This window comes from Ranitomeya variabilis, chromosome 1 (assembly GCF_051348905.1).
Source record: "Ranitomeya variabilis isolate aRanVar5 chromosome 1, aRanVar5.hap1, whole genome shotgun sequence".
Classification (NCBI taxonomy): domain Eukaryota; kingdom Metazoa; phylum Chordata; class Amphibia; order Anura; family Dendrobatidae; genus Ranitomeya; species Ranitomeya variabilis.
In genome coordinates this window covers 761,703,763-761,731,260 of record NC_135232.1, presented here as the reverse complement: position 1 = coordinate 761,731,260, position 27,498 = coordinate 761,703,763, and the positions used below count along the sequence as shown (strand labels likewise).

The window sequence follows — 27,498 nt, the reverse complement described above, 5'->3', positions numbered from 1 at the left end:
TCTCCAGCAGCCCCCAGGATCTGTACACCTGCCTCTCCAGCAGCCCCCAGGATCTGTACACCTGCCTCTCCAGCAGCCCCCAGGATCTGTACACCTGCCTCTCCAGCAGCCCCCAGGATCTGTACACCTGCCTCTCCAGCAGCCCCAGAGCATAGCACAACGCCGCTGCCCGTTATCGGGTCTACTCTGCCCTCGGCAGTCGGCACTGGAGGGAGGCCACGCCCCTTCCCGTGATATTATCGCCTCTCAGGAGTAACTCCATTCTAGACGCTTCCATATCCGCATCCAATGACAAGCGCACCTCAACACAAAACGTATGACATCACCTGCAGCCAATCGGTGAGGAGAGACGCGTTGGGGGCGTGTCCCGCGCTGAGCACACCGGAGGTTGGTTCCTGGAAACATTGGGGCTGCCGGTTGTAGTTGCCATGTGACCGGATAGCAGAATGTCGCCTGCAGCGAGAAGGGGCGCCATTATCACAGGTGACAGGGGCGTTCCGGGTACGGTGTAATGCTGTGAGGTGCCTCCAGGACATGGGGCGGATGGCTGCCAGCACTGAGTGCCCCTGGAGCCGGTCTGTGAGACCGCTGGCCAGCAGCCTCCTGCCACCCGTAGACTGACGCCCCATTCAGGCCTCGTGGGACAGTGTGTCTGATTAACCCCTTCAGCCTCAGGCGATTTTTTTTCCTCGTTTTTCGCTCCCCTTCTTCCCAGAGCCATAACTTTTTTATTTTTCCGTTAATATGGCCATGTGAGGGCTTATTTTTTGCTGCACGAGTTGTACTTTTGAACGACACCATTGGTTTTACCATGTCGTGTACTCGAAAATGGGATAAAATTTGCAAAAAAAAGTGCAATCCCACACTTGTTTTGTATCTTTTTTACTAGATTCACTAAATGCTAAAACTGACCTGTCAGGATGATTCTCCAGGTCATTACGAGTTCATAGACACCAAACATGTCTAGGTTCTTTTTTATCTAAGAGGTGAAAAAAAATTCAAAACTTTTGTTAAAAAAAAAAAAAAAAAATTGTGCCATTTTACGTCTCTATTTTTCGTGATCTGGGGTTGGGTGAGGGCTTATTTTTTTTGCGTGCCGAGCTGACGTTTTAATGATATCTTTTTGGTGCAGATACGATCTTTTGATCGCCTGTTCCATTTTAATGTATTGTCGCTGCGACCAAGAAAACCCGGAATTCTGGCGTTGTGAAGCAAAAATGTAAATACCCCTGGTCCTTAAGGGGTTAAGCTGCGATCATCTTATCTCTTATACTATACATATACAGGGCATCAGCACTGCTATTATAGCTAACACCATGATTGCTTATGAATGCAGGCCACAGGCTGGCTTTTACTGGAGGATTGTGATGACAGGAACAGGGGTCTTCAGCAGACTTCCAGCTGTCATGGCAACCCATTGGCACCCCCTGTGATCACATCGTTGGCACCAATTGCCGCATGAAATGACGTTCTCCTTGCCAACACGTGTTAAATGTCAATGTCAGAGATTGACAGCAGCATATAACAGGTCATCAGCCATGGGTGGAGCGCCGATCCACCCACTAATGCTAGCAGGTTTCCCAACAGTTTCCGTGCATCCTTTCTTGACCAGGACGGACCTGTAACCACTGCAGACAATCACTGGACAAAGTGGTAATCCACTATGTTTAAAGCAGCGCTCCATCTTGTGACCTGCCTTATCGCTTCCTCATTTGCTGGGTGATCCAGAAGTCACTACTCATTCTATGAGAGCCAGAACGAGGTTCTGATAGACTTGCACATTTGTGACCGTTACTTCTGACTACCGGTTAGACAGAAATTGCAGTCACAGAATAGCAGAACGGGACCAGCATGTCAAATGGAAGAGCATAATATGGTGGCTGGTGAGAAAATACTAGGGTCAGGTAACTTGGATTAATGGCACCGCTGAAATGAAAAAAAAAAAGTACTTTTTTTTTAAAGGGAGACTGTCATGTGAAAAAAAAAATGCTGTTAATCTAATCTTTGTGAGAAGACTGTGTGGGCTGGGTGAGCTTTGAATGTGTGAGGGGACTGTACGGGCTGGGCATGTGTGAAGAGACAATATGGGGGAGAAAAGTGTTCAGTGACACAGTATAGAGACTGGGTACTGTGGGGGGCAGTATAGAAAGGAGACATTATGGAGAGGGGGATTGTGAGAAAAAGGCACATTATAGAGACAATATGGGGAGGATAGTGTGAAAGGGGGCCCAGTGTGGTAAGGAGAAGACAGTCTTGAGGCCATGTACCATAAAAGGGTTAGGGTGTGAAGGGGTCATATTTTGTTCAGGCAGCACAGCGTAGGGCTGATATTTATATTCATGAGCAATATGATGACACTGTTATTTTCTCTAGTCACCTTCCACTACTGCACATGGAGGTTGTCTCTTTGCCCTGATGGGGAACAGGAAACAGAGAGGTTTAAAGGACCTCCCACTTGCCAGTGTCTTTCCTGTTCCCCATGGGACAGGGAGAGGTTCCATGTGCTGTAGTGGCCGGTGACTTCAGTACCTCGTGACAGGCTTTGCCTGTGTAGCCGGGCAGCTGGTAGTCGCTCCTCGCCTCTTCCTGTGCTGCTCCCGTCGTCCCGTGTGTGGGTACCTCGGGACTCCTCCTGGTCTTCCTGTGCCCTCAAGAGGGCAAAGCAGGCCAGGGATCCTCAGCCGGGCTCCTCCTTGTGTTTCCCGGCTTCTCCCCCTACGTGCTCGGCTCAGCGTTCTGGAAATGACGTCAGCGGGTGCGCGCTTGTCACTTCCGGTTCTTGTGTTCCTCCTGGAGCGCATAGACTTCCGGGTTTCACCGGCCAGCGTGTCAGGCCTGCATTAGCGGCGTCACTGACACATGGACCCAGGAGGGGGAGGGGGAGTGTACCATGCTGGAGGCAGGTGCTGGTGATGAAGCTCCATAAAAATCCTGCAGAAGTCGCCACAGAGGACCCTCAGTATGGATGGCACTTCATGCCCTGTGTCTGCAGAGCCCAGCTCTGCCCCTGCTACAGTGAGTGTATGCAGGGATTGGGTCCGGGATGTAGTTGATAATTAGGGGGATCCTCTGTCCTCACTCCTCTATCCCTTTCATTTTAGGGAGACAAGTCTGCCCCCAAAGCCGCCTATAGGAAGAAGTGCCACGTCTGTAATACAAAATTCCCTCCTCTATGGGATAAAAAACTCTGCCAGCCATGCACTGACAGGATAGTGAAAGCTGAGCAACCATCTCTATAAGGCTAGGGTCACATTGCGTTATGTGACCGCGTTTAACGGACTACGTTACACCGCGGCATAACGCGGTGTTAACGTAGTCCGTTAACGCCGCCATAGCCTGTAATGGTGAGCGCGTCGCTAGCGCCCGCCCACATTGGGCGAGCGCTAGCGATGTCGCGTCATTTGAGTGACGGACCTCGGACGCTGCTTGCAGCGTCCGCGGCGCACCCGAGGTCCGTTCCTCGCTAGTGCAGATCGGGGATCTGCGCTAGCGGGGACACCGAACGCGGACCCTAGGGAAGCATTGCGTTAGCGCAACCCGCTAGCGCTATGCGCTTAACGGATTGCCCTAACGCAATGTGACCCTAGCCTTAGATGAAATACGCTCTCTCCTGAAACAGGAAGTGCAATCTTCCTTGGCAGCGTTTACTCCTCCACCACCACATTCTCCAGCTAAAAAGAGGAAAATGCAGATCGTGGACTCTGACTCTGAATCAGACCTCTCTCATACCTTGTCCGCTGGATGGGAGGATCCGGTTTCACCCAAGGCTGAGGCCAGGAAATACCTCTTCTCAGAATATATTGAGGATCTAGTGTCCGCAGTTCGTAACACCATGGGGACTGGAGGAGGAATCTGAACCCCAGTCCATCCAGGATCAAATGTTTGGTGGGCTTAGATCGGAGAAAAGGTTGGGGTTCCCGGTACACGCTAATATTCTTAGTATGATAGATCAGGAATGGGAACTACCAGAGAAACGCCTCAGCACCCCCTCGGAAATGAAACATAGATTTCCTCTGGAGGGTGAATTCGTTAAGTGGGACACTCTCAGGGTTGATGTTCAGGTGGCTAGAGTTGCCAAAAGAACCGCGCTCCCCTTTGAGGATTCTTCACAATTGAAGGATCCCATGGACACGAAAATTGAAAGTCTCCTAAAAAAGTCATGGGAAACTTCTACATCTGTCTTGAAGGCTAACATCGCCTCCACTTGTGTAGCTAGGGCCCTCTCCCGCTGGCTAGAAAAATTGGAAATCCATTTATCATAGCCTACAACCTGCAGTAACCACCGATCGACCAAACCACTGCACGACCAGCTCTATCCTCACCTACTGTATCCTCACCCATCCCTTGTAGATTGTGAGCCCTCGCGGGCTGGGTCCTCTCCTCCTGTACCAGTTGTGACTTGTATTGTTCAAGATTATTGTACGTGTTTTTATTATGTATACCCCTCCTCACATGTAAAGCGCCATGGAATAAATGGCGCTATAATAATAATAATAATAATCTCTCAGGGTACCTCAAGAGGTGAGATGTTGGACTCGCTGCCTATTCTTCATAAAGCTACTGGATTCCTGGCGGAAACGTCTCTGGAATCTGTTAGAGTTGCCGCCAGGTCTCTAGTGCTTTCCAACTCTGCAATATTTTTGTCCCGCAGCAGCAGCAATCCCAACTGGACAAACAAAGACTCCGACCCGGGGGGGGGGGGGGGGAGACTCTCAAGATATGCCGGTCAGTGGGAAAGTATCACCAGTTCCCACTGGGTCCTCAATGTTATCAAAGAGGGCCTATTGATAGTTAATCTCCCCCCCCCCCCCTCAGGGTCTAAAGATCACTTCCCTACCAACTCCAAAAGATCACAAGTTATTGTTATTAGGTCTCGGGGATCTTGTAAAATCGGACGTGATCTCCCCAGTTCCACAATCGGAATGGGGGCTAGGACATTATTTCTGGTACCCAAACCATCAGGTGATGTTCGTATCATTATAAATCTAAAGGGTCTGAACCAACATGTGAAACACCGCAAGTTCAAGATGGAGTCCGTAAGATCATCCATTCCTCTGATTGGTCATCACTCCTTTATGGCAACCATCGACTTAAAAGATGCTTATTTCCATATTCCAATCCACCCAAAACACAGAAAATACCTCAGGTTTGCGGTACAGGGGAGTCATCAGGTGGAGCACTATCAGTTCAGAGTCCTTCCTTTTGGCATTTCATCAGCGCCGAGAGTCTTCTCCAAAGTAATGGCAGAGGTAGTGTCATTTATCCGGAGAAAACGTGTCTGTATAGTGCCCTATAGTGCCCTATCTGGATGACCTCCTGATAGTAGCTCCCACCGAGATGATCCTGAAATCCCACAAGTCAACCACTTTAGAGATATTGAGATCTCTGGGTTGGATTCCGAATTTAAAAAAATCCCAGCTTCAACCCTCCAAAACCAGAAAATTTTTGGGAGTACTTCTGGATTCTGCAAAACAGATGTCCTTTCTTCCAGAGGACCACAGGCTGCCGTTAATAGGAAAGGCCATAAAATTCAGAGAGATAAGATCTCCTACACTCCGGGAGACAATGTCGCTCTTAGGCTACATGACAGCCTGTATACAGTCGGTGGCCTGGGCACAAGCCCACTCAAGAATCCTTCAAGCTCACATTCTAGAGAATTGGGACGGTCGTTCTGGTACCCTGAGCAAAAGGATTCACACACCGGGTCGAGTGAAAGTCTCATTGACATGGTGGATGAATTCCAAAAACCTCCTCAAAGGTGTAAGCTGGATTCAGATTCCGCTAACTACGATCATGTCAGATGCCAGCAGGAGGGGCTGGGGAGCCATGATAAACCATGTTCCTTTCCAAGGTCTCTGGGATCAGTCGATCGGAGGGAAATCGTCAAATTTCAGAGAACTCAAAGCCGTGGTTGAAGCTCTGTTGGCAGCACGTCGTCAGATTTCTGGACAACACATCAAGATATATTCGGACAACATGACCACGGGGGCTCATGTCAAACACCAAGGCAGTACAAGATTCAACAGCCTAAAGAAGATTTCACCTCGGATATTCTGTTGGGCCTAAAATCACCTACTGTCCCTGACGGCAGTCCACTTGAAAGGTTCTGCCAACGTTCAGGCAGATTATCTGTCGCCAGGACATTCACCCGGACGAATGGAGTTTGGACTATCAGACCTTCAAGATGTTGGCACACAGGTGGGGTCTTCCAGATGTCGACCTTTTTGCCTCTCACTAAAACGCGAAAGTCAAAACCTTCTTCTCCCAGAGGAGTGGAAGCCTTAGTCCAGAGTTGGGATTTTCACCTATCTTACGCTTTTCCACCAATCCCAATTCTTGCAAAGGTTCTACGGAAGATTCGAGTAGATCGGACCCCGACTATATTGATAGCCCCCTTATGGCCCAAAAGAAGTTGGTTCAATCTGATCATCCAGCTACAGGTGGACGGGCCAGTACTGTTACTAGTAAAAGACGACCTCCTCTCTCAGGGACCTATTCTCCACTCAGACCCTCAGAGATGGAATCTAGCGGCGTGGTTATTGAAGCCCAGGTGCTGAAAGCAAAAGGGTTATCAAACCCAGTTATAGCTACCCTGCAAAGATCCAGGAAACCAGTAACAAACGCCATCTACAATAAAGTCTGGAAAAAGTTCTCATCCTTTTGTCTACCCAACCTTCCAGACCCACTCAAACCAAATACCGTATTTTCCGGCGTATAAGACGAGTGGGCGTATAAGACGACCCCCCAACTTTTCCAGTTAAAATATAAAATCTTCTTAAAAGTCGGGGGTCTTCTTATACGCCGTATGTCATCTTATAGGGCCGGTGACTAATGTCCCTTTTGGTTGGGAGTGGTCCCGATGACGACGAGGGGGCGTCTCACAGTAAAGTGTGAGTGGACTATCCCCCATTACCTCATCGTAGCGCTGAAGCGTGGGGTCTCTGCTGGGAGCAGCGGCTCCTTTTTGTGCTGCGTGGGTGCTATGGGGCGGCGGCTCCTCTTCTGCAGTGTGGGGCCTCTGTGCTGTGGGGCGGCGGCGGCGTATTTTCATGCAGTCGGGGCTCCTCCGGCATCTTCTTAAAGCCCGGAGGCCCCGCCGGCAGCTCCATTGCTACGATGCGGTGGCCTCCGGGAAAATGGCCGCTAGGGGCGGCGCATGCTCAGAATCAGATCTCGTCCCGAGATCTCGGGAGATGAGATCTGAATCTGAGCAGCGGCCATTTTCCTGGAGGCAGCTCCATTGCTGCGATGCGGTGGCCTCCGGGAAAATGGCCGCTGGGGGCGGCGCATGCTCAGATTCAGATCTCGTCCCGAGATCTCGGGAGACGAGATCTGAATCTGAGCAGCGGCCATTTTCCCGGAGGCCACCGCATCATAGCAATGGAGCTGCCAGCGGGGCCTCCGGGCTTTAAGGAGATGCCGGAGGAGCCCCGACTGACTGCATGAAGATACGCCGCCGCCGCCCCACAGCACAGAGGCCCCACACTGCAGAAGAGGAGCCGCCGCCCCACAGCACCCACGCGGCACAAAGAGGAGCAGCAGCCACCGCTCCCAGCACAAGAGACCCCACGCTGCAGCGCTACGATGAAGTAATGGGGGATACTAGACGCACTTTCCTGTGAGACGCCCCCTTGTCGTCATCAGGATCACTCCCCCCCCCCCCCCCCCCCTCACCCACCATATACACCCGGCGTGCAAGACGATACCCGGCGTATAAGACGACCCCCGACTTTTAAGAAGATTTTCAGGGGTTAAAAAGTCGTCTTATACGCCGGAAAATACGGTATATCTCGAATTCTAGATTTCTTACAAAAAGGCTTAAAGATCGGTCTTAGACCTAGTACTCTGAAGGTCCAGGTCTTTGCACTCAGCGCTATCTTTGACCAAGATCTAGCAGGTCATCGCTGGATCAAAAGATTTATGATCTCAGCAGTCAGAATGAACCCTAAAAAACAGATTATAGTTCCTCCATGGGATCTCAACGTGGTACTCCAGGGGCTTACAGGTCCACCCTTTGAACCCTTGTCTTCCTGTTCTCCCCAAAACCTTGCATATAAAGTGGTCTTTTTGGTAGCCATAATTAGGGCTAGGAGAGTGGGTGAATTACAAGCCTTATCAATAAGAGACCCTATCTATTGATTAGGGATGATTCAATAGTGCTTTGTCTCGATCCATCATTTCTTCCGAAAGTAGTCAATGAATTCCACCGTTCCCAAGAGATCATTCTACCATCTTTTTGCCACAAACCTGCAAATTCGAAGGAGAGGAAATTCAACACTCGATGTGCGGCGCATTGTCCTACACTTCCTTGACCAAACCTGCTCTTACAGAATCGATCATAACCTTTTTGTCCACCTTTCAGGACGAAATAAGGGGAAAAAGGTGGCTAAGGCTATGTGCACACGTCCAGGATTTCTTGCAGAAATTTCCCGAGCAAAACAGGACATTTTCTGCAAGAAATCCGCATGCGTTTTTACCGCGTTTAAAAAAAAAAAGCGAAAAATCTGCAACGTGTGCACACAGCCTAAGAGTACCATCTCTAACTGGATTAAAAAAGCTATAACACAAGCATATCTTGCTCAGAATAAGTTAAACCAGTGGGGATCAAGACTCACTCAACCAGATCCACATCAGTTTCTTGGGCAGAAAAAGCAGGCGCATCTCCAGAGCAGATCTGCAGGGCAGCAATGTGGCCCTTACTTCATACCTTTTCCAAACATTATAGATTGGATGTATTGTCCAATAGGGACTTTAATCTTCGGCCGTAAAGTTCTCCAGGCCGTTGTCACTCCCTAGCTAGTCACTCCTGTGACTAGAGAAAATAGAATTAGAATTACCGGTAATTCGGTTTCTAGTAACCTTCCACGACGGCGCTAATTTCCCACCCTATATATTCCTGGATAAAATCTTGGATTCAGAAGGTAAACCGGTGCTATGGTCTCAGTTGTAAGTCACTGGCAAGTGAGAGGTGGGAGGTCCTTTTAACCTCTGTGTTTTCTGTTCCCCATCAGGGCAAAGAGACAACCTCCATATGCCGTCGTGGAAGGTTCCTAGAAACCGAATTACCGGTAAGTCTAATTCTATTTTTATGGGTACCGTGTTGAGATGTGCTGCAAAAGACCAGAGAAGATGGAAGTCTGCACAGACAAGGTGTGGATGGGAAAAGGCTTCAATCGAAGAAGGTGTAATCTAGAAGGCACCTGGATGTGAATATTTATTTGATATCCTGCCTGCGTCCCTTCATTGCTGTGGTTCCTGCATTTTCCACAGTCTTATGATGGTTGGTAACAACAACTTCCAGTATCTCCTTTCCATTGTTAAAGACAAACTGAGAGTTATAGGTTAATGCGATACCATTGTATATGGGTCTGACGTGACATTGCAATTGATCACTGTAGTAAGCTAGTGATGTAGTCCTATGCTGCTTGTGTTTTTGGTGCTGCATTACTGTACTGTCAGTGATGCGGTTGATGTATTGAGGTTGACTGTAGAGCTGTATTTCTGTACTGATGGTGGTTCTGGGGATGTATTGCTCTACTGTTATTGGTTCTGATCTTGTACAAATGTATCAGTCCATAACTTGTCAGATAACAGGATTGCTATTTAAGAAAATATTGTGCCTTTTGAAAAGCTAGGGATTATTACATCTTTATTTCCGTTAGGAGCATTAATTATAAAATTAAGCACAGTAGCAAGCCAATAATATTCTCACTGTCAGGATTGTGTTGTACTTGCCAGTTTCAGTGGTCATCACATGATTTTCATACTTAGTTACATGTTGACCAGCTCCTCTTCCTGCATCTCTCAATGAAGCAGGGGCTATAAGTTCATCACTGAACATTTAGAGATTCAGGAAGAACAGCTAGTCGACATGTGACTGTAAGTGTGGAAATCGCATCTAAGCAATCACTTTACGACTATTCAAACCGAATAAGCTGTGTATAAGAGAGGGCACCAAATAGAATTTTTGCCACTGGTACAAAAAAGCCTAGATTCGTCCCTAAGTAAGTAAAGAGAAGTGACAGACCGTGATTACTTGAACTTGAATGTCAGTCAATTCAGAAAATTGCTAGAACTTGAAGGTGTTCTCAAGTGCAGTCATGAAATCAATCAATCGCTATGACGAAACGTACTCTCCTGATGAACCCCATCACAGGAAAGGAAGATAAAGATCAAGTATTAGGATAAGCTCCTCAGATTTACCAGCCTCAGAAAATGTAAATTGACAGTACCTCGGGTATCAGTCCTCATTAGTGATGTACAGATTTCAGGTAGCAAATACATCTGAACATCAACTGTCCAGAGGAGAATGCGAAAAGCAGGCCTTTTTGGTTGAATTGCTTTAAAGGGAACCTGTCACCCCCAAAATGGCTGGTGAGGTAAGCTCACCGGCATCAGGGGCTTATCTACAGCATTCTGTAATGCTGTAGATAAGCCCATGATGTTACCTGAAAGAGGAGAAAAAGACGTTAGATTATACTCACCCAGGGGCGGTCCCGCTGCGGTCCGGTCGGATGGGTGTCTCCGGTCCGCTCCGGCGCCTCCCATCTTCGTTCCATGACGTCCTCTTCGGGTATTTACGCCGCAGCTCTGGCGCAGGCGTACTTTGTCTGCCCTGTTGAGGGCAGAGCAAAGTACTGCAGTGCGCAGGCGCCGGGACTCTCTGACCTTTCCCGGCACCTGCGCACTGCAGTACTTTGCTCTGCCCTCAACGGGGCAGACAAAGTACGCCTGCACCGGAGCCGCGGCGTGAAGACCAGAAGAGGACGTCATGGAATGAAGATGGGAGGCGCCGGAGCGGACCGGAGACACCCATCTGACCTGACCTGACCACATCGGGACCGCCCCTGGGTGAGTATAATCTAACGTCTTTTTCTCCTCTTTCAGGTAACATCATGGGCTTATCTACAGCATTACAGAATGCTGTAGATAAGCCCCTGATGCCGGTGAGCTTACCTCACCAGCGATTTTGGGGGTGACAGGTTCCCTTTAAAGAAACCATTATTGATGACTGCAAACAGGTGACTTGTTGAGGCCAAGCAATATAACTGCACATTATATCAGTGGAAAGCTGTACCAATCACCATGTCTTTGTGAGATGCAGAACAGGTGAGCAGATAATTTCTATATGTGTCGTGCCCTCTGTGAAGCATGGAGGGGGAGATATGGTGTGGGGGTGCTTTCCTGGTGACACGGTTGGTGACTTATTCCAAATTCAAGGCATAGTTACCCAGCATGTCTACCACCATGTTCTGCAACGGCAGGCCATCCTTTCTGTTTTTCACTTAAGGTACCGTCACATTAAGCGACGCTGCAGCGATAGCGACAACGATGCCGATCGCTGCAGCGTCGCTGTTTGATCGCTGGAGAGCTGTCATACAGACCGCTCTCCAGCGACCAACGATGCCGAGGTCCCCGGGTAACCAGGGTAAACATCGGGTTGCTAAGCGCAGGGCCGCGCTTAGTAACCCGATGTTTACCCTGGTTACCAGCGTAAAAGTAAAAAAAACAAACAGTACATACTTACATTCGCGTCCCCCGGCGTCTGCTTCCTGACACTGACTGAGCTCCGGCCCTAACAGCAGGGCGGTGACGTCACCGCTGTGCTTTCACTTTAGGGCCGGTGCTCAGTCAGTGTCAGGAAGCAGACGCTGGGGGAGGTATGACGCTGGGTGAGTATGTACTGTTTGTTTTTTTTACTTTTACGCTGGTAACCAGGGTAAACATCGGGTTACTAAGCGCGGCCCTGCGCTTGGTAACCCGATGTTTACCCTGGTTACCAGTGTAAAACATCGCTGGTATCGTTGCTTTTGGTGTCAAACACAACGATACACGGCGATCGGACGACCAAATAAAGTTCTGGACTTTATTCAGCGACCAGCGACATCACAGCAGGATCCTGATCGCTGCTGCGTGTCAAACTAATCGATATCGCTAGCGAGGACGCTGCAACGTCACGGATCGCTAGCGATGTCGTTTAGTGTGACGGTACCTTTAGTGGGATCATTGCTTGTTTTGCAACAGGACAATGACCCAAAACACCTTTTCAGGCTATGTAAGGGCTATTTGACCAAGAGAGAGTGATGGGGTGATGTATCAGATAACATGGCCTCCGCAATTACCTGACCATCCAGTTACATGTCATCTCTAACAATCCAGTTGAGATGGTGAGAGATAACAGAGTGAAGGCAAAGCAGGCAACAAATTCTCAGCACCTGTTGGAAAGGCCTTCCCAAGGGCTTGTATACTGTAGCTGCCGTAAGAGTTAAAGGGGGGTACTTTGAGGAATCTAAGGCTTATTGCATATCCTGGTTTGTCTCACGTTTCTGCCCTCCTTGTTCCCATATATATTCCTTATGTGGCTTTGCTGCTATCAGTCTGAATCTACAATGTGCACATACCAATAAGAAGGAACACGCTGAACAAGTGTTTCTAAGCTTTTGACTGGTACTGTACGCCAAGCAGACATCTTGATACACAAAGATATTCAAACACACACAGACACACACACACACACACACACACACACACACACACACACACACACACACACACACACACACACACACACACACACATATATATTTATATTTACGAGAAATAGGCCCGATGCTATCGCATTGGGAGTGCGGTGAAATTAACATCTGTGTATGCCTAGTGGTGCTGACCGGAGCAGCGGACATGTCTCACACCGGTTGCGCTTTCCAACATATCTGTTCTATATCATCCCTCTGCATTTTTGTATTGTATGTGTTGGGTCATTTGATCTTTCACCCCTTGTGCACTGTTTCTTCCTTGTACAAAATTGATACACAGTATGGGACTATGGAGAAGTTTGTGCTGCGTGAGGTAATCATAAATCGTAAGTAAGCATGCGGCAGGTACTCGGCGCAGTAATGGCTGTTACTGGGAGTAGTGGTGACATAGATCTGTCTCTTGTGCAGGCACAGTTCGTGGCTGTAAGGCTGTTACTGCGGCTGCACAAGACATAACACAACATAGACGTGACCGCTATTCCCCGCCCAGTAACAGCCGCGTTGTTACCGTGCATGCGCTGGTAGAGCTGTTACTGCGCATGCGCGGGAATAGCATTGTCGTGACCACAAACTGCGCTTTGCAAGTGACATACACGTTACCGCTATTCCCACACATGCGTATTAACAACGCGGCAGTTACTGTGCCTGCGTGGGAATAGCGGAGACGTGTATGTCACTTGCGCAGGTGAAAGTGACACTGCCACAATGCCTTATGGGATTCGGGGACAGCGGCCGAAAGTCCCACCTGGCGAATTTCTAAAATTCCTAAAGCCTGTATAGCAGAGCATTGAAGCGCCGTCCTTTCCTTGCCCTTGTGTCCTATTTATCGTGCCCCTTTTTGTTTTCCTTGTAGTTACTTGAAGCAACATGACGACAAGTTTCCATCTCCCTTTCTATTCTGAAGCTGTTGCCGTCCCAGCCTGACATTACTGTTATTTTCTCCATCCTCTACCAAGACCTCAGCCAACAGAATGAATCTCATCGTGGCCAAGCTGCTGTGCTTGATGGCCGTGTTTGTGTTGATGATGTTGGGCTCTCTACTGCCTGTGAAGATTATTGATGCGGACTGTCAGAAGGCCTCTCGCTCTCAGAGGATCCTTGCCTTGTGCAATTCTTTTGCTGGAGGTGTATTCTTGGCTACTTGCTTCAATGCACTTCTACCTGCAGTGAGAGAAAAGGTATCCAGTTATTCTGATGAACCATTTTTATCATACTAGCACATGTATCTTTCATTCTGCCTATACTATGTTTTGCCTTTCCTTTCATACTCTTGCTACAGTTCTGTATGACTGCTTTCTCACATTCTGCTTTTTTCGTAACCTGTGCTGTCTAACTACACAATTGTAGGTTGCTTCTGATGCTGCGTGCGATCTGGTGGTGGACCCTTTCAGTGTAACTATGTACCCCTGTAACATGTCTCTGAGGAACGGATAATTGGCCCTTGAACACACCTCTACATCTAACATACTAAGACACATTAACCCTTTCGGTAGTGGGCAATTATACATTTTTGCGCTTTAATTTTTTTCTTCTTCTTTTTTCCAAGAGCCAGACCTTTTTTTTTTTTAAATATTTTTTTTTTTACATTGACGGAGTGGTATACAGGCTTATTTTTTTTCACCAGCCCCCCACAGAATCACTTGGTGTGTGGTGAGAGGGGAGTATTTGAAGCAGTGCACATTTGTTGCAGGGGTTTTTATTGTTTATTGTGCTAAATACATCAACTGCCTTACTGTGCTCACTACACTGTAAAGTAGATTTGGCATGTCGTGGGAGGGTGCTTTTACTTTACAATACCCAGCTGACATGAGCAACCAATATATTATTTATATATATATATATATATACCGTGTGTGTGTGTGTATATATGTATGTGTATATATATATATATATCGTATATACTCGAGTATAAGCCGACCCCCCTCCCCCTCCCACAAAAAACTGGGAAAACTTATTGACTCAGTATAAGCCTGGGGTGGAAAATGCAGCGGCTACCGGTGAATTTCAAAAATAAAAATAGATGCTCCATACCGTTCATTATTGCCCCATAGCTGCACCATATAGTGCTCTGCACCATTCATTATTGCCCCATAGCTGCACCATATAGTGCTCTGCACCATTCATTATTGCCCCATAGCTGCACCATATAGTGCTCTGCACCATTCATTATTGCCCCATAGCTGCACCATATAGTGCTCTGCACCATTCATTATTGCCCCATAGCTGTGCCATATAGTGCTCTGCACCGTTCATTATTGCCCCATAGCTGTGCCATATAGTGCTCTGCACCGTTCATTATTGCCCCATAGCTGTGCCATATAGTGCTCTGCACCGTTCATTATTGCCCCATAGCTGTACCATAGAAAGCTGTGCCATATAGTGCACTTCACCGTTCATTATTGCCCCATAGCTGTGCCATATAGTGCTCTGCACTGTTCATTATTGCCCCATAGCTGTGCCATATAGTGCTCTGCACCGTTCATTATTGCCCCATAGCTGTACCATAGAAAGCTGTGCCATATAGTGCTCTTCACCGTTCATTATTGCCCCATAGCTGTGCCATATAGTGCTCTGCACCGTTCATTATTGCCCCATAGCTGTGCCATACAGTGCTCTGCACCTTTCATTATTGCCCCATAGCTGTGCCATATAGTGCTCTGCACCGTTCATTATTGCCCCATAGATGTACCATAGAAAGCTGTGCCATTGCTGCTGCTGCTGCAATAAAAAAAATGACATACTCACCTCTCTTGCTTGCAGCTCCTCAGCGTCCCGGCGTCTCTCCGCACTGACTGATCAGGCAGAGGGCGGCGCGCACACTATATGCGTCATCGCGCCCTCTGACCTGCACAGTCAGTGCGGAGAGACGCCGGGAAGATGGAGCGGCGTCCGGCGTGTGGAACGCGGACAGGTGAATATGTAATACTTACCTGCTCCCGGCGTCCCGCTCCTTCCCCCCCCCCCGGACAGCTGGTCTTCGGTGCCGCAGCCTCTTCCTCTATCAGCAGTCACCGTTACCGCTCATTAGAGAAATGAATATGCGGCTCCACCCCTATGGGAGTGGAGTCCATATTCAATTCTCTAATGAGCGGTCCCACGTGACCGCTGAACAGGGGAAGAGCTGCGGCACCCGGAGACCGTGGGACTGCAGGGACAGCGCCAGGATCCCCGGAAGCAGGTAAGTATGCATCAGCGCCCTCTCCCCCTCACCCGCCGACCCTGCTGCCGACCGTGACTCGAGTATAAGCCGAGAGGGGCACTTTCAGCCCAAAAATCTCGGCTTATACTCGAGGATATATATAAATATATATATATATATATATACACTCACTGGCGACTTTATTAGGTACACCTGTCCAACTTCTTGTTAACACTTAATTTCTAATCAGCCAATCACATGGCGGCAACTCAGTGCATTTAGGCATGTAGACATGGTCAAGACAATCTCCTGCAGTTCAAACCGAGCATCAGTATGGGGAAGAAAGGTGATTTGAGTGCCTTTGAACGTGGCATGGTTGTTGGTGCCAGAAGGGCTGGTCTGAGTATTTCAGAAACTGCTGATCTACTGGGATTTTAACGCACAACCATCTCTAGGGTTTACAGAGAATGGTCCGAAAAAGAAAAAAAATCCAGTGAGCGGCAGTTCTGTGGGCGGAAATGCCTTGTTGATGCCAGAGGTCAGAGGAGAATGGGCAGACTGGTTCGAGCTGATAGAAAGGCAACAGTGACTCAAATCGCCACCCGTTACAACCAAGGTAGGCCTAAGAGCATCTCTGAATGCACAGTGCGTCGAACTTTGAGGCAGATGGGCTACAGCAGCAGAAGACCACACCGGGTACCACTCCTTTCAGCTAAGAACAGGAAACTGAGGCTACAATTTGTACAAGCTCATCGAAATTGGACAGTAGAAGATTGGAAAAACGTTGCTTGGTCTGATGAGTCTCGATTTCTGCTGCGACATTCGGATGGTAGGGTCAGAATTTGGCGTAAACAACATGAAAGCATGGATCCATCCTGCCTTGTATGGAGCATCTTTGGGATGTGCAGCCGACAAATCTGCGGCAACTGTGTGATGCCATCATGTCAATATGGACCAAAATCTCTGAGGAATGCTTCCAGCACCTTGTTGAATCTATGCCACGAAGAATTGAGGCAGTTCTGAAGGCAAAAGGGGGTCCAACCCGTTACTAGCATGGTGTACCTAATAAAGCGGCCGGTGAGTGTGTATGTGTATATATATATATATATATATATATATATATATATATATATATATATATATATATATATATATATATATATATATATATATATATATATATATATACTAGATGGCAGCCCGATTCTAAAGAATCGGGAGTCTAGAATCCATATATACTTTATTTATTCAAATGTAAGAATAATACAATTAATAAATAATAGTAAGAAAGAACAAAAAATGGCTGCACTCACCAGCTCTTGACAATTCTTGTTATTTAAGGTACAGTTACACAGGATCCATGAACATGCTTATGAGGGGAGTGATGAAAGACTTCAGACAACAACTTTGCGTGTTGTGGCAAATGCTCTGCCTGGGGCCCCATATGCTGCCTGGGGCCCCTGTGCTCTGCCTGGGGCCCCATATGCTGCCTGGGGCCCCTGTGCTCTGCCTGGGGCCCCATAGGCTGCCTGGGGCCCCTGTGCTCTACCTGGGACCACTGTGCTCTGCCTGGGGCCCCATATGCTGCCTGGGGCCCCTGTGCTCTGCCTGGGGCCACTGTGCTCTGCCTGGGGCCCCATATGCTGCCTGGGGCCCCTGTGCTCTGCCTGGGGCCACTGTGCTCTGCCTGGGGCCCCATATGCTGCCTGGGGCCCCTGTGCTCTGCCTGGGGCCCCTGTGCTCTGCCTGGGGCCCCTGTGCTCTGCCTGGGGCCCCTGTGCTCTGCCTGGGGCCACTGTGCTCTGCCTGGGGCCCCATATGCTGCCTGGGGCCCCATATGCTGCCTGAGGCCACTGTGCTCTGCCTGGGGCCACTGTGCTCTGCCTGGGGCCCCTGTGCTCTGCCTGGGGCCCCATATGCTGCCTGGGGCCCCTGTGCTCTGCCTGGGGCCCCTGTGCTCTGCCTGGGGCCCCTGTGCTCTGCCTGGGGCCCCATATGCTGCCTGGGGCCCCTGTGCTCTGCCTGGGGCCACTGTGCTCTGCCTGGGGCCCCATATGCTGCCTGGGGCCCCATATGCTGCCTGGGGCCCCTGTGCTCTGCCTGGGGCCCCTGTGCTCTGCCTGGGGCCCCTGTGCTCTGCCTGGGGCCCCGTGCTCTGCCTGGGGCCCCATGTTCTGCCTGGGGCCACTGTGCTCTGCCTGGGGCCACTGTGCTCTGCCTGGGGCCTCTGTGCTCTGCCTGGGGCCCCATATGCTGCCTGGGGCCCCTGTGCTCTGCCTGGGGCCCCTGTGCTCTGCCTGGGGCCACTGTGCTCTGCCTGGGGCCCCTGTGCTCTGCCTGGGGCCCCTGTGCTCTGCCTGGGACCACTGTGCTCTGCCTGGGGCCCCATATGCTGCCTGGGACCACTGTGCTCTGCCTGGGGCCCCATATGCTGCCTGGGGCCCCTGTGCTCTGCCTGGGGCCCCATATGCTGCCTGGGGCCCCTGTGCTCTGCCTGGGGCCCCATATGCTGCCTGGGGCCCCTGTGCTCTGCCTGGGGCCCCATAGGCTGCCTGGGGCCCCTGTGCTCTACCTGGGACCACTGTGCTCTGCCTGGGGCCCCATATGCTGCCTGGGGCCCCTGTGCTCTGCCTGGGGCCACTGTGCTCTGCCTGGGGCCCCATATGCTGCCTGGGGCCCCTGTGCTCTGCCTGGGGCCCCATATGCTGCCTGGGGCCCCTGTGCTCTGCCTGGGGCCCCATATGCTGCCTGGGGCCCCATAGGCTGCCTGGGGCCCCTGTGCTCTACCTGGGACCACTGTGCTCTGCCTGGGGCCCCATATGCTGCCTGGGGCCCCTGTGCTCTGCCTGGGACCACTATGCGCTGCCTGGGGCCCCTGTGCTCTGCCTGGGGCCCCATATGCTGCCTGGGGCCCCTGTGCTCTGCCTGGGGCCCCATGTTCTGCCTGGGGCCACTGTGCTCTGCCTGGGGCCCCATATGCTGCCTGGGGCCCCTGTGCTCTGCCTGGGGCCACTGTGCTCTGCCTGGGGCCCCATAGGCTGCCTGGGGCCCCTGTGCTCTACCTGGGACCACTGTGCTCTGCCTGGGGCCCCATATGCTGCCTGGGGCCCCTGTGCTCTGCCTGGGTGTAGGACACTGGTGACGTCACTTAGCTCCGGACATTAGCTCCGGACATTAGCTCCGGACAAAGCCACGGAAGTTGGCAGAAATTGCAGGAAGTAGTATTCTAGGCAATTATATAATAGTATATCTATTAGAGAAGAGTATTATTACAGGAAGGAGCCAGCAGCTGGGACATTACATTATACTAGGAGAGGGTCCAGGATGGATGATATTAGTCCAGAATTGGGTACATTATTACTTGGAGGTGGCATGGCAACACATATGGTCTTTATAGGATTTGGAAAGCTACAAGGGCTAGTACCAACAGGTAGGTGGGGGCCCAGGGCCGGTTCTCTAGCACTGGAGCACGTCGGTCTCTAGTTACAATATATACTGTACATCCAGTGGCGTATCTCTTTATTCACCGCTCCATCCCCCCCAAACCTATTTCAGTGTTGGCTGCTTACTTTATTCAGTGATCACTTGCTGCACATGCATTTCACCACTCCAGCCAATCACTAGCCTTATGGTCTTGTGCTATACATGCAGACATCACCCTGAGCAAAGTGATTCATTGCAGCAGTCATGCAATTGTGGGCATATGAGCTCTGCAGAAAAGTATACAAAGATATCTGTGGAGCAGTGGCACTGGACCTGTGGGTGTTTTAGTAGGTAAGTATCTTTACTTTTATAGCATTTCCTGTGGATTTTTTTTTTTTTTTTTACCAACAACTTGTTGCTAAAGAACCAATAGGATTTTAAAGGGAATCTGTCAATAGGATCGTCCCTCCTCAGCTGTCTATATAGGCATGTAGGTGAAAGAGAGCTGAATAAAATGATATCTTATTCCAGAGATATCCATGTTTTTAATATATGTAAATGAGCTGTTAAAATCTATGGGCTGGACACTGATGTGCATGGGAGTCTGCCTTCAGAGATTATTTTATACTAGATGGAGGCCCGATGCTATCACATCTGGAGGGCGGTAATGTCACGTTTGGGCAGGCATGCGGCGCTTTTGTTGCCTAATGGCATCCTGTGATCTAATGACTTGCATCAGGGGACTCATGTGCTTGATGCCTACGCTTATATGCATTGTTTTTATCCCAGCGATGCTGTTGCTCTTCAAGAGTCTCATTTGCCCGTTGTTATCTTTGATGTTGTGCCTTTGCTGCTTTCCTTTAATCGTCATTGGTGTACTTTTTAGGAGGAGCCATGTTGGCGTTGATATTTGCTTTTTAAAGGGGTTTTCCCACGAACAAAAGTTCATTTTAAAAATTGTCTGTGTCTGACCGTGTACCGAACATACCACAGCTCCTGGGCAGGGGAGGAAGCAAAAGACAATACTGACATTGCAGCAGGAGATCGCAGAGGATACATTTTGTGATGTAAAATATTTTTTAAAAACAGTGAAATATTTTACCTCACAAAATGAATCCCCTGTGATCCTCTGCTGTAATGTCAGTATTGTCTTTTTCTTCCTCCCCTGCCCAGGAGATGTGGTATGCTCCATACACGGTCAGACACAATTTTTAAAATGAACTTTCGTTCGTGGGAAAACCACTTTAATGTGACTGGCTTCCTCTGCCTGTAGACACTTTGCGCACCTGCCGCCAGGATCAGCCGAATGATCCACTGCACCTGTGCGTAATCAGACCGCCACCATCTTTGTGCAGACAGATAGCGGCGGTCACATTAAAACTGCACATGCGCTCCTCCTGTACAAAGATGGCGGCAGTCAGCGAATCATTCGGCTGATCCCGGCTGTGTGTTCGCGACGGTGTTCCGCTGGTGGTACTGCGCAAGAGACTGTGTGTGTGTGTGTGTGTGTGTGTGTGTGTGTGTGTGTGTGTGTGTGTGTGTGTGGTGTGACGGTGTTCTGCTGGTGGTACCGCGCAATAGGTTGGTACCAGCAGCAGTTTCCATATTGAGACACCCATCACTTGGGTGTCCCATTATCGTGGTCAGTGAACTTCCGCAGCTTGGAATTCTGGGATATGGTGACATCTGGACAGAACAGGAAACTAAAACATTACAAGGCAATTATATAAATAGATTAGAAGGGGGCATTACCAGTGTGATGGCTGCTCTCCTGATTTCACTGCAGAGCTGTCTGATTATACCTGACACATCTTCAGGTTCCTCTCAGCTTCCATCTCACAGGCAGATAAAGTTGTAATATTGTTACAATACAGCAGAGCTCAGGGAGAACAAAAAAAATGTTCATTTCTACTGTCCTGTGTTAGTTACTCGGTAACTCTCCCTTCATGTAAAATAAGCTCTACAGGCACAGTTATCTTCCAGGCAGCGTCCTCCATATAGTCAGTTTATTCAGCTTGCTTCCTATAACCTAAGTATAGATGGCTCAGGAGGAATGATCTCACTGACAGATTTCAATAAAATGGAAAAAAGTACTGACTGTAGACAGCTACTATGCCTATATGTTGATGAAAAGGCACACAATATACTCCAGATGCACAAATTAAAAATAGAGCTTCTGAGCATTGTGATTGGCTGCAGTGGTGACCTCATATACATAGTGACTGTAACCAATGCAGCCAGAGTATAAGCCAAGTGGCAGTATTGGCTCTGATTGTTGTTTTATTGGTCTGCAAGACAAACAAACCCTTTAACCTGTAAGCAATTGTATTACTTGTTATCTGTAACTTGGTAATAGAATTTTAAAAATGGTTATTAATTTTTCTAGTTTGATGAGATTCTGAAGATGGGCAACATCAGCACAGATTATCCCCTGGCAGAGACTATGATGCTGGTTGGATTTTTCCTCACCGTCTTTGTGGAGCAAGCTATTCTAACATTCAAGAAAGAGAAGCCTTCTTTCATTGACATGGAAACATTTAATGCAGGGTCTGATGCCGGCAGTGACTCTGAATATGAAAGCCCCTTCATATCTTCTAAAAGAGGGCACAGTTTGTATGAAGTTGGCCACAGCCACCATTCTCATGGCTTAAATATTCAAGAGCTATCCAATTCAAGTCCTCTTCGACTCTTCAGCTTGGTATTTGCACTCTCTGCCCACTCGATCTTTGAAGGCCTGGCACTTGGTCTCCAGGAGCAAGGTGATAAAGTGCTAAGTCTTTTCATTGGGGTTGTTATTCATGAAACATTAGTTGCAGTGGCCCTTGGAGTCAGCATGGCCAAGATAAACATTGAGCTTCGAGATGCTGCTAAGATGGCCATACTAGTGAGCATCATGATTCCCATCGGCATCGCCATAGGAATGGCGATTCAGAGTGCCCAAAACCTGGCCAGCAGTATTACCTCTGCTTTGTTGCAGGGCATTGCAGGAGGAACATTTCTGTTTGTTACATTTTTTGAAATTTTGGTGAAGGAACTAGAGGAGAAACATGACCGATTATTAAAAGTCCTTTTCCTTGTGCTTGGGTACACCGTTCTAGCAGGACTTGTATTTTTCAAATGGTGATTTGAAGAAGGAATGTAGTTCCAAAAGATATTTCTATGTGCACATACATTACATGAATTATCATACTCTACAAATGGTTACTGCTAACTTCTTCTGTGACAGGCACGAAGGTTGAAAGAGGACGGGCAAAAGGGGATCTAAGCTCTGAGGGGATTGAGCAAAACTGTCTTGACTGTTCTGGTTGATTTATTTATTTTTTTCCTAGGAAATAAGTGGCCAGATTGTCAGCGGTGAGGTTGGTGATGAGGGCCAGTACTTTAGGGTTCAGGAGGGAGTGGAAAGTTTTGAAGAGTCGTTTTGGATTATCAACTAGTGATGTGATGAGGATGGTGAAGTAAACTTTTTTTGGCCAGATGCAGAGCAAAGTGATAAGGTTTGAGCAGGGTCCTCTAGTTGTAACTCTTTTTTTGTTCTATAAATTCCTTTGTCTAGTCATAAAGGACATATATTTATACCATTAAATGTATAGGCTATTGTTTCTTGAGCACACTAGGTCTTCCAAAAAAATGTCTACTATTATAATAACATTCTACAGTTTTAAAATGTAAGTGTACTTGGTCTTATATGGCGAGTTTCTCTGCAACGCTGTGCAGATACCATAAATTACCACCAGGAATCTTTTGTAGCAGTCTGTAGTCTTTGGCTGGTTACACACATCCACCATTCACGGTCCGATTGTGGATCGCAATGTCCGGAACCAACGTGTGTCTGTTGACCCAAACTCGACAGCCTCATATGTGCCTAGGAGAGCTATGGCCATGTTGAGTTCCCTGCTCAGACTGTGAATTTCAGTTGTGTGAGACCGGCGTAAGGTATACGAAGGCAGCTCTGACTGGTAATGCGCCCCCTAGTTGTTGGGAAGGGAGATTTGATAGAAGTGACTATGCCGCACAGGTCTTTCTCTATCCACATCCAACTCCAATTTAGCAACTGCATTGACTCTTCTTCCAGTTACACTGCTTTTTATGTTGTTTTGTATCATCTGGGCACAAATATAAGATCTTCTGGCTAATAAGGCTCCATGTAGAGAGAGGTTTAGAAGCTATGCTATACAGCCCACTACTGCCCTACTGTTATCCATGTACCAATACTTATGCAATTCTCTGAAACATTTTTCTGGATTACTAATACAAATAAATGTTATTCTTAATATAATGTGTATTTAAAAGTCTGAATCGCCTCACTGCGTTCAGGATCTCTGCTTGCTGTTACTCAGTCTGTGAACATTACTTTCAATGGGTAAAACCTGCCCTTGTGATGTGATGCACTGCTTCCTGCAGGCAGAATAATGACAAATCCTGCACCTGTGTGTTCATTACTAGTGATGAGCGAATATACTCGTTACTCGAAATTTCTCGAGCACGCTCGGGTGACCTCCGAATATTTTTTAGTGCTTTGAGTTTGTTTTTCTTGCCGCAGCTGAATGATTTACATCTGTTAGCCAGCATAAGTACATGTGGGGGTTGCCTGGCTGCTAGGGAATCCCCACATGTAATCAAGCTGGCTAACAGATGTAAATCATTCAGCTGCGGCAAGAAAAACAAACTCAAAGCACTAAAAAATATTCGGAGGTCACCCGAGCGTGCTCGAGAAAACTCGAGTAACGAGTACGGTATATTCGCTCATCACTATTCATTACATGACTGTGGATAGATTTTTATCCCCCGTAGCATAACATAAAGCAGACCACATACATGGCGAGGAAATGATACAGAAACTATATTAGAAAAGTGTGTAGGAATTTATCTGAACCTGCAATAACCCTTCTTTGTTACACCTACTATCAAATTGGAGGTATTCTTCAAAGCAGTGGTCCCCAACATTTCTTACCTTGAGAGCCACATTCCGCTTTGATAGGTGGTCACGAGCCACATTCAGTGAGACCCCCTACTAGGTACGCCACAGTGACACTAAGATCTCCACAGTCCCTATGTAATTACAGCCACCCTTCCCAACTTAAAACACTTCAAAACCTTGTGCCATATTGGCAGTATGCTTCCATCCAGGTTTTTCCACATTCACCACTTCTATCCCGAAATTGCCGCCCCCCTGCCTTGCTTTATGTGGATGAGGCGTCTTCTCTCCACATAGCACTGCCAGTCCCACTCCTGCATAGGTGCTATGTGCTTTGCCCTTCTGAGGACAGAACAAAGTCCTGTAATAGGAAAGCACCGTATGGTGGGATTGTACTAGGTATTTTTTATATGCAGTGCAGTTTGGGGACTTATATACAAGTTACTGGACTTCCGTAAAAGTGACGTTCTAGCTGGTGGCTGTCGTAGTATGTATGTAGTGTAATCTGCACGTGCTCAAATACTTACGGTAGACCATCTTCTCCCTTCTACAGCTCGCTTCCAATCTTCTTCTGAACCACATGACTGTTGACCAGACATTGCTTTTTCAATGTAAATTCATGAAAGGCCAGATGTGAGTCTCATAGGTTTATGTAGGGAAAGCAACTAACATTTTACAGAAGATTCTATATTAACATTTCATACTTATTGCTAATGGATTAAAGGGCCAGGTTTACTACGAAAGTCTTCAGACAGTCTATGTGACTGCAGACTTGTGAATCCTCACATCATGCACAGCGCAAGCTCTCCAAATTCTCAGGTGCCAGCGTCTGGAGTAGGCAGCCGTGTGACTGCAAGTATGACTTATCCGTACTTCCTGCCACATTCCAACTAGACGTGCTCAGCGTTGCTCAATTCACTCATATTGAGCGTGGCCGCGCACATCTAGTCGTAATGTGGCCAAGAGTATTTGTATCACATACTTGCGGTCACATGGCTGCATGGCATCGGAGAATCCTGATAGCATTTGCTTTGCACAGTGTGAGAATTCACGAGTCTGCAGTCACAAAGTGACTTCAGACTTTTGTGCCAAACTTGGATAACCCCTTTAAGGAATACTTTTATTTTCTGAATGTTCTTCTTTAAAGGGGGTTGTCCATCTGATATTGTTATTTTCAAAAGGTTTGATTTTGACACAAAAAAAAATTGAAGTATAAAAAGTACAAAGCAACAAAAAAAATCTGATAGCGTTTTGCCAGCATCATTGTTATTTTCATGTCCTCAATATTTTGCATATATTTTCTTTAAGTACAATGTATGTAATTCTATTAGTCTTAATTTTTGTTTCTAACAAAAAATATTTATTAGCGTTATTTATTAATTTGTTAAAATTTATTTTTAAGTGTTCTATGATCTAAACTCAATAGCCATAAAAATTGTCCTTGGTCATGTTCATTCCTCATTGTAAGGCCTCTTTCACACGTCAGTGCCTTCAATGCCCGTGTGACTGTGGGCAAAACATGCTGACATGTCGTTTTTTTTTGGGTTTTTTTTTATAACAGGGGCACGGTTTGAAAAACTCCCAAATCATGTGCACACGGATTAAATCCGCGTGTCATCATTGTGATACGTACATGTGCCTGGGAAAACCAGTACAATTCTCTCTGTTCGCAGGAGCCGGGTGCTGAAGGTAGCTCTAATCATTGTTGCCTGGTCTCCTGGAGCTCCGCACGACAATGAGGGAGTTGTATTCAGTACCTGCTGTGTACATTGTATATTAAATAGTAATAATAATACTAAAAAATACTAAAAAAATGACTTGGGCTCCCATGTAATTTTCATAACCAGGAGAGGTAAAGCTAACCTCTGGGAACTGATGTTCATAATCTGGGAAAGGGGCCAAGATCCCAAAGGGTTCCCAGGCTATTTAGCTCACAGCTGTTTGCTTAGCCTTCTCTGGTTAGTTTTCGGGGGAACGCACAACAAAAAAATGGCATGTGGTCCCTTATAATTTTTAACCAGCAAAGACTAAACAAACAGCTGTGGGCCGATATTAATAGTCTGGAAAGGGGCCAGAGATATTGGTACCCCTCCCCATGGCCATATGGGTGTATCTTATGGGTGCGCAATTTCTGCGGCGGCTGAGGTTTGATGTTCTTAGCCTGGGAGGGGGGCAAATATACCTGGCCCCTTCCCAGGCTATTAATATCAGCCCACAGCTGTCTGTTTAGCCTTTCCTGTTTAGAAATTATAGAGACCTGACGTCATTTTTTCCTGGGGTCCCCCGTAAACTAAGCAGTAAAGGCTAAGAAAACAGCTGTGAGCTGTTATTAATAGCCTGGGAACTTTTGAGATATTGGTCCCTCTCCCAGAATATTAACATCAGTTCCCACCGGTCAGCTTTCCCTCTGCTGATTTTAAAAACTATGCGGTAGACCACGCCATTTTCCTTTTTTTAAATTATTTATTTAATACACGATGTACACAGCGAATGCTGAATACAATTCCCATTGTCGACTGGTCGCGCTGATCTCAGGGAGACCAGGTGACGATGAGCGCTGCCTTCAGGACCCAACACCTGGAAACAGCAAGAACTGTACGGCTTTACCCTGGCACCAGTACGTGTCACACTGATGCCACATGTATGTAACACATACACACGGATAGCACCAATATTGTTTTTTCCAGTACCGGAAATATCAGTACGTGTGTAAGAGGTCTAAGGGTTTGTTTCCACTTGCGAGAAACACGTCCGTGTCTCGCATGTGGAAACCAAGCTGTGGCGCCGGCAATTTGGAGCAGAGCGTGCAGCTCAATGTGTTCCTATGCGGCCTCACGCTCCGCTCTGGAGTGCCGGCGTCACAGCTTGGTTTCCACATGCGAGACACGGACGTGTTTCTTGCAAGTGGAAACAAGCCCTAAGTCAAATAATTCCTCTACTCAAGTAAAACAAATCAGAATCCTCCCATAGCTATCAATCATATCATAAGAAATCTTTTGAGTACCCCTAGACCATATGTATAGGGTGGTGTGCACGTACCAAAGGTTGAGTACCTGGATGAATAAGTTAGAAAGTTTAAGGACTTCCAAGGAATGTTTCTGGAATTTGAATTACAGTACATATATTGTAGTATTAGGCGACACATCCAGTCCCAGCATTTAATAACAGAGCCAGCCTTATTTTGCAATACAAATTGTGGAAGCAAAATGGCAAGAATCTGTCGCTAGTAGTCATGTGCCACACAGCTTTTTTTTTTTTTCAAACCATCAGATTGTGTTCAGACTATGCGATTGTGATGCAGTTTTACCATGCTTTAAAAAAAAATGGAAAAAAAAAGCGTAATCGCATGGTGTGAACATACTTTAAGGTATATTTACAGCTGACAGGTTTGTAGCAGATAACTTGTTTCCATCTGATTGTGGTAGTTCCTGCAACATGTGCTGGTGGTTTCAATAAACCTAGTTAGTACCTTCAATTAATGT

General features: G+C 47.6%; 1 protein-coding gene across 3 annotated transcripts; it reads left to right on the top strand.

Annotated features, from left to right (window-relative positions):
* The first annotated feature begins 264 nt into the window (after positions 1 to 264).
* On the top strand, positions 265 to 25,203 carry SLC39A3 (solute carrier family 39 member 3). Of its 3 annotated transcripts, none has more exons than XM_077271611.1 (3): positions 265 to 387; positions 13,390 to 13,714; positions 21,485 to 25,203. In XM_077271611.1, exons 2-3 carry the CDS (start codon positions 13,508 to 13,510, stop codon positions 22,220 to 22,222), a joined length of 945 nt encoding a protein of 314 aa, XP_077127726.1. In that variant the 5' UTR covers positions 265 to 387; positions 13,390 to 13,507; the 3' UTR covers positions 22,223 to 25,203. The 3 variants fall into 3 exon arrangements, with proteins under 3 accessions (XP_077127726.1, XP_077127711.1, XP_077127718.1); XM_077271596.1 differs by having other exon boundaries at positions 328 to 483; XM_077271603.1 differs by lacking the exon at positions 265 to 387 and adding an exon at positions 13,165 to 13,221.
* The last annotated feature ends 2,295 nt before the right edge of the window (positions 25,204 to 27,498 follow it).

Bases quoted from the DNA above. Each gene is read 5' to 3' on its own strand.
- SLC39A3 (XM_077271611.1), top strand. From the start codon at position 13,508: ATGAATCTCATCGTGGCCAAGCTGCTGTGCTTGATGGCCGTGTTTGTG. The intron at 13,715-21,484 runs GTATCCAGTTAT...TAATTTTTCTAG, and splicing joins TACCTGCAGTGAGAGAAAAG to TTTGATGAGATTCTGAAGAT.